The 12,261-nt window shown below is 35.2% G+C and overlaps 1 protein-coding gene across 1 annotated transcript in view; it reads right to left on the bottom strand.

The window, feature by feature from the left end:
- The window catches only part of LOC109839446 (deoxynucleoside triphosphate triphosphohydrolase SAMHD1 homolog), a 13,861-nt gene continuing 2,574 nt past the window's right edge, over nucleotides 975-12,261 (bottom strand). The window contains exons 2-20 of the mRNA XM_020407871.1: nucleotides 12,173-12,261; nucleotides 10,218-10,255; nucleotides 10,108-10,130; nucleotides 8,987-9,093; nucleotides 8,850-8,901; nucleotides 8,692-8,776; nucleotides 8,244-8,334; nucleotides 7,895-7,930; nucleotides 7,685-7,764; nucleotides 7,522-7,584; nucleotides 3,567-3,622; nucleotides 3,423-3,496; nucleotides 3,112-3,204; nucleotides 2,907-3,008; nucleotides 2,514-2,594; nucleotides 2,313-2,404; nucleotides 2,191-2,206; nucleotides 1,409-1,519; nucleotides 975-1,332 (exon numbers count right to left, since the gene is read on the bottom strand). Coding sequence (XP_020263460.1) covers nucleotides 1,234-1,332; nucleotides 1,409-1,519; nucleotides 2,191-2,206; nucleotides 2,313-2,404; nucleotides 2,514-2,594; nucleotides 2,907-3,008; nucleotides 3,112-3,204; nucleotides 3,423-3,496; nucleotides 3,567-3,622; nucleotides 7,522-7,584; nucleotides 7,685-7,764; nucleotides 7,895-7,930; nucleotides 8,244-8,334; nucleotides 8,692-8,776; nucleotides 8,850-8,901; nucleotides 8,987-9,093; nucleotides 10,108-10,130; nucleotides 10,218-10,255; nucleotides 12,173-12,261 — 1,388 coding nt within the window. The 3' untranslated portion in view covers nucleotides 975-1,233. The remainder of the gene's footprint in view (nucleotides 1,333-1,408; nucleotides 1,520-2,190; nucleotides 2,207-2,312; nucleotides 2,405-2,513; nucleotides 2,595-2,906; nucleotides 3,009-3,111; nucleotides 3,205-3,422; nucleotides 3,497-3,566; nucleotides 3,623-7,521; nucleotides 7,585-7,684; nucleotides 7,765-7,894; nucleotides 7,931-8,243; nucleotides 8,335-8,691; nucleotides 8,777-8,849; nucleotides 8,902-8,986; nucleotides 9,094-10,107; nucleotides 10,131-10,217; nucleotides 10,256-12,172) is intronic.

Below are 12,261 nucleotides of genomic sequence, written 5' to 3'. Positions count from 1 at the left end.
AGAGGGCTAAAGTTGAAATGTAGCTCATTTGAAGAGTTATAATAATACAAAAACAAAATTATATAAAAAACAAAAACAAAAACAAAACCACTTTTGGAACACAAAGTAGGCAATGATACAAGTTAGTATCCAAGTTTAAAACATGCAAAAGAATGGGGAAACTGCAAAGAAAGACACAACGCACAAGGCATTGCCAATTAAGCTAGAGATGAATACAAACTTTGAAACTCATAGATTGTTCTCCATTCATATGGCAACAAAAAGAACTTCATTAAAAGGGGCGAAAACTGTAAATACAATCGTCTTTGAGAATCAATAAAGAATGGTTCTGATCATATGTGTTTCGTGCCTATGAATATGCCCTTTTAAAATTCTATTTTCCTTCTCAGATCTTTGTTTTTCCTCAATATTATTATTATTCCTTTTGCATCAAGATCGTTTTAATTTCGGAAGTGATACTTGAGATCAGGGATGACGACAGATAAATGAGGATAGAAAAAGGAGCAATTTAAAAGTTTCGACACTTGTTTCAAAATGATGCTTGTGTTGACTTTTATACTGTTTGCAGTGTTTTAAAGTTAGCAATGAACCTTATTAGAACTTCTCTCTCTATATGATTTGATCCTCTACAGGGAAATTCCCCCCCTTAAAATAACAAAAAAATAAAAAAAATAAAAATTAAACGGTTTCACCATTCATCCCAACTACATATCTTATCAGAACCACCCGCATACTCCGCATACAGAGAATGATTCTGATCCATTAATGAGGAGGGCAAATTGGTAATTTAGCCTTTATATTGGACCGCTCGTATGCGGATAGTTCTGATAAGAATAGTACTAGTTCAACCCCTGCTTTGCCTTTTTCAACAAAAGTTAAATGTCTACATTTCCTCAAGGCTTAGAAACATTATTATACGGGTGGTGTAGCCCACATAAATGCCGCCATATAATTGGGCTGTCAACAAACAGGCCTCAGCAACAGCAGCATGACTTCATTTCTTTAGCAGAAGCCCATTAACAGCAGGTCAAAACATATATAAAATAGCCAGATATTTCCAGCTATACAAAATTCAACTGTATGCCTATACACTGTTATATCCACCTATGTATACGATCATTGCATGTTAAGAAGTAGTTCCTTTAATATACAAAACATAAAGAAGATATAGTGTATTCTGTATACTATATCATGGAAATATGGGTAATTGTAAAGAAGACTACTGAAAACATGTTACTTCCTGCGTTGTTTCTTCTTCTCGGGCGTGGCATGAAGTGTGCCTCCGTACATCTTCACCTGCAAATTCTCAAATGCATCCGATATTGCGTCCGCCTACAATAGTTTATAAACATCAGGTTTTACGGAAGAAGGGGGAAAAAGGAAGGGGTTTTGTGTAATATTTACACACCAGCTCTGGTTTCTTGGCGTAAACTCTCACAATCCTGTCCTGATAGCATGAAGGCAATAGATGACTGACACGGTCATCTGAGATGGGAAATTTTCTCTCGCTCGAGTAATCCTGATAAGATTTTTTTGAGAAAAAAAATACATTACTATTTGTGATAAATTTACTTAAAGAGAAACTTAAGAGGAGAAAGCACTGACTATGGAGATTGATCAAGCCAATAATTATCTAGTGTCCAGTAATGCAACAAGCACAATCAAAGCTATCTAGCAACTAACCAACCAGTGGAAGCTACATAAAAAAGTACTCCTCATGTAAATTATCTACTGCATTGTATATATATACATATTAGAGATTAGATTAATTTGTTGAATCCCACATTGGAAAGACTATATTATTGTTATCCTATCTGTTTTTTAATTTAATGATTAAAACATGACTATCCATCTCTGGAATCAAGTAACTTTTCCAATATAACATGGTACTAGAACATTTTATGTTGCAGATGATCCGCGTGGTCATTTAACATAAGGAATGTGTCTCATTCACATAATCCTCAGATGCACCAGAGAAAAGAGTGCACATGTAATTTACTGAAAAGCAAAATACACATCAATGGGGCCAACTGGCAAAGGTGCTTTTGTATTTATATAGCTTAGTCCGTAAATATACTTGAAAAGCATCTTCCATGGAAAGTTTTCTATTCTTAAAAGAGCATTTGATAAAGAAACCCCAGGAAAACACATACTCAACATGATATCTTTCGAAGATACTGAAATTTTCACCTGGAAAAAATTGATCCTGGAGAAGCACATGCATAGAAAGGCAAAAGAAGATGTTAGTATTTTCAAGAATACGCTAGAAAAAAACTATTAAATAATGATAAAACATCTGTTTGATGATACACCTGTCGAGAGGGTTATCTTTTCCACAACTCAGATCTATTCGGACGTTGCTAACAGCAATATCTTCTTCCTTTAGTGTTACTCCACTAGATTTCTGTTTAAGACAGAGAACTTACACTGAATGAACAACTACATGATTTTAAGATATGTTAATTTGTTAGCAATTAACCAGCGAAGATAATTAGAGCTAGATGACTTGGAACCTGGCAGCAAATGATGTCCCGTGCAGTTATGCTGTTGAAGTGCTCTACTTTGTCCCTTGGAACAGCAAACTCATTACAGAACTAACACAGAACAAAAGTATAAGCTATACATTTCTTCACATGTAACTAGAATAACGCATTCATCATCAGTATTTGAAAGAGATGTATCAGAAAATATAAAATCATTTAGATAAATTAAGATCAGGGACTGATCCTGCAGCAATAGAGGAAGTTGGTCATTTTTGAAATGAAACAAAATATATACTAGCTTTGCTCAATACAGCAGAAAAATGCACTAAAAAAATCCATCAGTAAAGAATAATTGTTTTAGATGTCATTTCTTCAAGCAGGTTGCGACACCAGGATTTAAGAAAGAAGAGATGGGAAGATTACCTGATATAATTCTCTCCTACGAATTCGTCGGAGTATATCTCTAGATTCTTTCAGTTCTTCATCTGGAGCTGTTTCAATGGCTTTCATGATTGTATCATCTAACTGCAAGGAGCAAATCAAAGAGGAGATTTAAGCATATGCTGCAAGTATAACAGATAAATAAAAAATTCAAACAACCATAATAAAGCATAAACAATCAGAGAACCTTCCAGTACTGTGCTGGGTCTGAAATATGGGAAGCTATGGAGAGATAATTATTTGCTTTCACAAGTGCGTCTACGAGCATAAGCTCTATGGCCTGAAGACATGAAGCACTCAGAAGCAGATCACAAAATAGCAATAGAAAGTAGCAATAATTGATTCATTACATCACAGACAAGTATACTCAACACGGAGGAAAATTATTCTAGTATACGTCAGAAAGGAGAAAAAATATTATCTGAACAGTAAACTTTTAAAAGTCATACATCAATCTTATGCATGAGTATAAACACAGTTAGAAGGCTATATTAGTACCTTTACTTTTGCATGAGTATAAACTGTTCGATGAAGATCAGCACGTGTGGCAAATAATTTGTGGATAGTAAGATCTGATCCAATATCAAGTATAATAAGCAAGACAGAATAAATATGATAAATGTCATTTCACAAAATACTAACATTCTTTTGCAGGATAGCATATTTCATCATCCATAACACGCATGCTATCCAACAGCCTGCAACAAGAAAATGTAGAGGGAGTCACTTGACATAAAGAATGGAAAAGCATCTCAAGCAATGCATAGTTTGCAAGAGAAAAGAGACTGAAATGAATATCATCATGAACAGTACGTAGCTATCAGCCATCATCATCAATGGATAGAAAGTCTGATTCGATGCATTTATTTTACTCTTCCCATTCAATAAAGAATGGACAAGTATCTCAAGTAACACACAGTTTGCAAGAGAGAAGTTAAGATGAATATTTTCCTGAACTCGATGCAGCTATCAGCAATTACAATTTTATTCTAAGATTCCAACTCTCTTCCCATTTTCGACTCTTTCCATTTCCCAACCATAAAATGAGTCCAAGCTCCTAAACCATTGTACTACTTCATTGAAATGTCATCCGAACGTTTAGTTTCATCTCTGGCAGGCATAATTCAAGCATGTGCCTTTACTACATTCCACTATAGTATTCTAAATGCATAAAAAAGAGTGATGCAAATAAGAAAATTGGTGAAGTAAAGCAAAAAACCTCTCCAATGCCTGCAAATCATGATCAAATCATTCAAATATGTCTTCAAACATGATATAATCACTAACAAAACTAAGGACCATAAGACTCGTACCAGAGATATTTAATTTGAACATACTGCCATAGACCTTACACTTCTGCCTTCATCACTCGCTGTGATGACTTTGCTACAGTTATTAAACATTTTAAGGGAAATGAGAAGACCATTCCTCACTAGGACCAGTAGGTAGAATTACTAGGATCTATCTCAAGTGTTCCCCTTACAACTGCTCGAGTTCCATGCGAACTCTAAGGCCCCGTTTGGTACGCGGGAATGGGGTGGAATGGAATATCATTCTCACTTCTCATTCCCTCATACTAAACAAAACTTGTTTTTAGATGTTGGAAAGACCATTCCCACTTTTTGTGAGAATGGGCATTCCAAGTGAGAAGATAGAGAATGATCATTCCCATTCAAGGGGAGAATCAAATTAGTTAGTTTTTTTTCAATTATAACCCTATTAATAATAAGAATCAATTTAAAAATCATGGTTTTTGACTACGTATTCTCATTTTCTCTCAGCTACTAATTATATTCGAACAATAGGAATTTTTTGTGGGGTAGGGATTAAAACTAGTGGTACATATTTCAGTAGCATATTAAAACTAACGGTACATATTTCATTAGCCTATTATATCACAATTGCTCAACATAGGAGCAACACAATTTAATATAAAAACAGATACAACTGAAACTATATATTATTTGCCGATTGAAATTCTTTCATGTCAATATCTTTTTTGGTCAATCAATTTTTTTTGTTTATTCACCAATGTTTAAAGTCTGTTATTTTCACCAGCATATTATATTCTTTTTGAACTTTTGCTATTGTTTTCCCACCATATAGAACTATATGTACCCATTGCGTACATGTTTGATTGTGGTTCACGCACAACAATAAATCTAACTTTTTATTGAAAAATATTTGACCCATATTATTAATGAAAAGAGGAAACTCTCGCCGAGAAATTGGTCAAAATATTAAAATTATCAAAACCATATCATGTCTAGACTATATATAGAGGTATAAGGGCATTATTATAATATTAAAATTATCAAAACCATATCATGTCTAGACTATATATAGAGGTATAAGGGCATTATTATAACATATACCTAGATTAATATAACATATGCCATGTCTAGACTATATATAGAGGTATAAGGGCATTATTATAACATATACCTAGATTAATATAACATATGCAGAAATAGTGAGAATTGTTTAAAAAAATATAAACAAAACATACACCTGATCGATAACATGCGCTTTAGTATAACACATACCTAGATTAATATAACATATGCATAAATAAATTTTTTTAGTTATTATCATTAATGTTTATTTTTATCTTATTAAAAATCTATGTTGTTATAAGGGCATTATTAGAAAATGAGATTCCATTCTCACTTGTGAACTAGTGATACCAAACATGGGAATGAGAATTAGATTTTCATTCTAGCTTTATTCTACAAACGCACCCAAATAAGAGAATGAGAATGACCATTCCATTCTCACATACATTCCATTCCATTCATTCTTCCATTCCATTTTCACTTGACTTCATTCCCACGTACCAAACGAGGCGTAACGACTTTATGTTAATTTTGATGAGGTTTGCTTTCAGCAAGAAGCAATCTGACAGAAGGAACAAGATGATTTTCTAATGGGTGTATTTCATTTGACAGGAAAAGCTCGCTACAAGGGAGTGAAGCAGATTTTTATACAACAAGAGAAAGGCAGTTAACTTGAGAGATGAGGCACAACAAAAAGTACAATAAAAAGCACGGACAATTTTTCAAAACCGTCCTATTTGGACATTTATTCTCAAAAAAAGACATATTTCAGTTTTATTTGCAAAAACCGACCTGGTTTCAGCCTCAGCGCTGAAACCAGGTCGGTTTTTATAAAAAAACTGCCGAAACTTCACGGGAGTTCAACTCCCGTGAAGTTTAGCAGACTACTTAAAAAATCTGTTAAACTTCACGGGAGTTCAACTCCCGTGAAATTTTGTAGGTGAACAAATTTCACGGGAGTTCAACTCCCGTGAAATTTGTTACAGTACAAAATAACTCCCGCTCCCGTGAATGGAGATATTAACACACTTGCCCATCACACCGTTCTTCTCCATTCTCTCTCCCCCTTGTTGAGCTCCTAGTTACTGACAGTATGACTCCTCCTTATTCCCCCTAACTTCATCTCCGACCCATTTTACATCCGAATCCTCGACACCACTCTCCGCGACGGCAAGCAAGCCCCTGGCGCCGCCATGACCGCCGACCAAAAGCTCTCCATCGCCCGCCCCTTCTTCGACCTCAGCGTCAACATCATCGCCGAGGGTGTCGGCACGCTCATGCAAGCCGACGGGCGCGCGCTTATCATCGGGGCGGTGGTGAGGAGAAACAAGAGGGACATCGACGCGGCGTGGGAGACGGTCAATGGGGCGCTGAGGCCGAGGTTATCGACGTTCAAAGAGGCAAAACCCCCAATAAATTGCCCAAATCAACGACACTAAGAAGTTGCGGCATCGTTCATGATTCCTCCTCTATGGTCTGCTCCAGCTCTCTTGGCATCGCAGGTGAAGAAGGAACAAGACAGATTCAAGAGAAGGAGGAGCTGTAGAAGCAGTAGAGGAGGAGGTGGAGGAGCTCTTGTCATCTCTTGGCTCTTGGCTGCAGCTGCTGCTAGCTATGATGTTATATCTATGCTTTTCGTTGAAATGGGGAAATGAAAAGAAAAATCTGATGAATGGAATTGGGAACGGGAGTTTTTTGCACTGTAACAAATTTCACGGGAGTTGAACTCCCGTGAAATTTGTTCACCTACAAAATTTCACGGGAGTTCAACTCCCGTGAAGTTTAATAGATTTTTTAAGTATGCTAAACTTCACGGGAGTTGAACTCCCGTGAAGTTTCGGCGGTTTTTTTATAAAAACCGACCTGGTTTCAGCGCTGAGGCTGAAACCAGGTTGGGTTTTGCAAATAAAACTGAAATAGGTCTTTTTTTTAGAATAAATGTCCAAATAGGACGGTTTTGAAAAATTGTCCTAAAAGGCACAGATTTTTATTTAATTCTCCCTGAGAGATGAGGCACAATAAAAGTACAGAAGAGCTCTCAGATGCCTGACCATTGAACATAATTATAAAATGGAGATTCTTTATTCTTCCTAATAAGCAGAATGAATCCAACGTTTCTAATCAATATTTAGAAAGTTTTGGTTATCCAACTACTTCGACAGTTGACGGCCAACCAAGTAATACTCCATGCTGAAAGAAGCCACCAAATCTAATATTGCCAGAAAATTGGTCAAGAATCCGAGAAAAAATGAGTAACATACCTTCTAAATTGAAAATTGCAGCCAATATTACAAGCTCGGCAATCACGATTAATGTAGTCAAACCTATACGGAATAACTAATAACATGAATGCCTAAAAAAATAAAACAAAGAATTAAAGCTCACTTGCTACAGCCATTAGTTATTATCAATAAGGTTCCTTACTTGTCAACATCTATCCCAGTGCGACCATTGGCAACAATGTCATATAGAAAACGTTTCTCTTTTTTGCTCTGTGTAGAAATCTACAGTTAAACGGATAACAAAGAAAATAACTAAATAAGTAATTCTATTAAAAGGAATAGTTTAGGTGAGTAGTACATACAAAATTCCGGTAATATGTGGAAACTGAAGCAAAGGGCAAAATCAACTTACTTGTACTGACGGAACATAACTGGCTGTGATCATCTCCTGTGGAAAAAGATTGTTTTAATCAATGTCGTATCCATTGTACTAATTATAGATACTAGATTCTGACACAATATGATATAAGTACAAGAGCAAGACAAGAGCAAATAGATTTCATATAGAATGAGTAAAAACCATGTAAACATGTCATCAATTTTCTGAGAAATAAATTAGGGAAGTAATCATTCAAACATAATGAAAACTTTCAATTTCTAGTTTTCTTAACTGTGATATGATAATAAAATGAAGGTATCAAAATATGTCACAAATATAAATCGGATCAATACATGCTTTTTAAGTAAAGATAATATCTTACTTTTACTTTTCTAAGGCTGTCTGAATCAATGTCAATATGGTGCTCATCAACAATGTAATCAACTAACTGCACTGACATCTGCTCATGAGACCTGAAACAAAAACATAGAAACATGAGGTAATTCACTCCAACATCAAATCTGGTGAATGATATATAGAGATACTGCAGCAACCTCCATCTTGCTAAACATGATGAGATTAGATTGAGTAAATAGTTAATGAACTGACAAAAATTACACAAAACTTGTTGCTGCCTTAACAGAAATAAATAACAGACAACCAAATATAGCTTTATTCAGAATACTCTGAAACTTTTACAGCATATTTGCCCTCAACTGTATTGGAGAGTTCACCACTTCTCCATAATATGTTAAAAGCTTGAAAAGTTATTTCTTTATCCACTTAAAAAGTGCGCTCAAGAGAAACGTATAGAAATGTAAATAGAATACCATTTTGGCCCAGTAACGACCCTTGGTAGAAACTCATGCTCAAACATGTGACTGAAAGGTCCATGACCTATATCATGCAATAGACCTGCAAGCAAAGCAAAGCAAACAAATCAATACACCAGTCCAGATAAATGTGACCAGGAAAAGTTATGTTATACCAGCAAGTTTCACCGTCTGTACATCAAAACGGTCAATATCAAGCTCTGAGCCCTACAGAAAGGAAGATACACATATGAAATTCACAAGATTATGCAAGTGAAACTAATATTAGCAAGAAATACAAAACTTAGCATACTTGATAGGCCTGAAGAGAACGAACAGTCTGTCCAGCAAGCCAGTAGACACCTAATGAATGTTCAAAACGGGTATGTACTGCTCCAGGATAGACCATGTACGCAAGACCTGGATATATGCAATATCTTTGCTTAGTACTGAATGTTACTTAGGTACTTTCAAATTGGTGGCGCAAAGCTGTCCAGTTCCAAATGGCTATGATCAAATGTTCATTTGATGCTCTGTTATATAATGCACAAGCTTACCAAGAAAGAAAATCATTATAAAGCCCCCCATGGATGGATAAGTACTTGCAAAACATATTTTGTTTTGACTTTTCTGCTTACATTATGCCTCAAATCTGAATGCAATGACATGTAATGGATGTAACATACTGTAGCTTTGTAGAATTTTTTCCTTAGCCTAGCAAAATGATGAGAGTTCCTCCTTCTAGAATTTTTTGATGGCCTGAGCTTAATACTATGGTAAACTCGCATCTCTCTTGAAGGGCTAACCTGCTAATGTACATTGTACAAAGTACAAAGGCTTATTACACAAATAAGGCAGATTTTCCTGAATGTCAATTAGCCTTCCAGTGCATATGGCAAACCTCTAGTTCACTGCCTTGCAAGAAATTTTCTACTGAAAAAACAACCCCCCCCCCCCTCCTCAAAAACCATAGTTTAGTGGAAAACACTATCCGGTGATGAAGATGACTTGGGTTTGAGTGATATCGACATACACCTTCATACAGTCATACATCCTCTTATTATAAATTGACGTCAAAGCCCTTATATGAGTTATTAATGGCTCTAGCTGGACTTTTATCCACGATAACAATGAAAGGGATCAACCTAGAAGGCTACAACCTTCTATAAATGTCTTTTAGCCATCGTCAAAGTTAAATTTTTTGACCAGGCTCTTATGTTTCTTCTTTCTTTATAAGTGATAACTACTTCTATAAGGCACATACTTCATTTTTATGCTGATATATACCAAGAAAATGGTGGGTGCAGGAGGTTGATAGGAAAATTATTCACATAAAACAAGACCTCTAATATGATTACATCGAGCCTGTTACAAGTCATGTTGAAATATCAAAAATAATATACATAAACCAATGTTAGATTAAATGAAGTTTACCTAATTGCTTCAAGTCTCGTAGCCTGTTTCAAAATAAATTAAAATAGTGAAAAGTTACTCCATAATTGTTAAACCGAGTGAAATAAACAAACACCATGAAGCTAGATTACCTTTGAAATTGTTCAGTGTCTATGAACTTCAAGCTGAGCTGTGATCATTCAATGAATAGTTAACCATTCAAATTGACCACAATTGAAAATATCAGAATAAAAAGAAACAAAGGGCGAAACATTAATATGATGGAAAACTAAAAAAGTAAAGACGACAAATAAGATCAATATAATCTATTAAAATACGATCAATATAAACATCATACTTAATTGCATCTGCTGAACTTTATTCAAAGCAAAAAAAATTTCCACGGTCACGTTAAACTATTAAATAAAGCAATGTGTAAAAATTTCATGTTATATTTACAAGCACGTGATGCTACACTGGTCCAACAGCATGTTATGCAGATAAGTTATAGTAGACGAATAAGGTTACTCATACACAGTTATCTATTATCTAAGAGATCACAAGAGTATATGAAGAGGTATTGGCTAAGATGGAAAAATTGACATCATCGGTACAACAAAAAGTAGCCAAATGTAAGGAACAAGAGGACACCTGCAATTCCGAAAAAGGCAACATCTTTTACAAAAGCCCTTATAAACGTGTAGTACATAACTGCAGAAAGATATAGTACCACAAAAATGTAATTGAGCAATACTCTTGTTCATATTCAAACTAAAATGCCTATGCACCATAGAATGGAATTCTGACATCAAATCATTTGCAAATCAGTGTAGATAGATACCATGTCACTTATACGATGTTGAACTCTATTAAACTTTCTACACGGACTTCGTTAAGATTCAAAACTGCATGAATTCTGTAAATAACGAGAAGCAATATCAGACACGCATTAAACAGGAAAATGTCAGGTTTTATGAATATGCACAACTTCAATAGAATCTAGAGATTCTAGACTTTCAAACACAAACAGACTTGGCAATTACCTAATCAACGTCACTCTATCTTTGTTTCCACAAATCAAACTAGAATATGCCACAACTCAACAGCAATCCAATCACACACGAATACTTAATTTCCATAATAAATTAGATGCACCTAACAATTTTCAACTTCAGTTCCAAACTAACCATAGGAATCTGACGGAAACTCATCAATGATCACCATCAAACTCTCCAAAACTCCAAAGTCCCATTCAAATCTACATAGATAGTAGTCATAAAAAACCATATAATTTCAACTTGTCAACTAATTCTTGAAAACAACATGCAGGCAACGTCAGTGGACCTCAAATTTCATCTTTCTTCCTGAGAACCAGACCTCGTATCGACTTAACAGCAACTAAACCTCACAAAAAACTTCAATTCCATAAAAATGATCTACATGCAATTTGCACAAAATTCACAGAAATTCCACAAAACTAACCTCTAATTGGTTCAACGGAGTTCAAATCTCACGAAAAATAGAAAAAGATAAAATAAATCGCAATAACAGCGCAACATTCCTCCAAAACCAGAACTACACCTTGCATCACCTAACACAAACACTAAAATCACACAGAAACTAAATACACCACAAATTAGAAAACTAGACCTATGATCAGTTCAACATAATTAAAATCACGGAATACTTCTATTTTCACAGATGATATAAAAAAGATTAGACAAATCACATCACAAAACTTGATGAAATCTCCCATAACCACACCTGCAGCAGCTAAACCAAACTTAAAATTGCAGCAAAATTCAAAATCTAGAAGAATCGGATCAGATATCGAGATCTAAATGCGCTAAAACTTCACAGAGCCATCAACTAAACAACATAGACTCAAATCATCAAAAAAAAAAATCCGAGTGAAGATATCATGAAATCCACGTCACTCAACCACAATTTCCAGGAAATTCACAGAAATTCCAACAAAAACCTAGGCCCCTAATCGATTCAACAGGTTTCAAATCTCCCAAAACTTACAGTTAGAGGTTCAATTTCCGCGAAGAAATCGAAACATGCAGGATAAATCATCACGATGCTCAAGGATCGAAATCGTTACCGGATCGATCTGGATGTTTCCATGGACGTTATCGTAAACCTGCTTCAAGAACCTCCGATCGATCTCGCCGCCGCCTACTCCATCGGAGG

This window comes from Asparagus officinalis, chromosome 1 (assembly GCF_001876935.1).
Source record: "Asparagus officinalis chromosome 1, Aspof.V1, whole genome shotgun sequence".
NCBI lineage: Eukaryota > Viridiplantae > Streptophyta > Magnoliopsida > Asparagales > Asparagaceae > Asparagus > Asparagus officinalis.
This window is presented reverse-complemented; position numbering and strand designations above follow the sequence as displayed.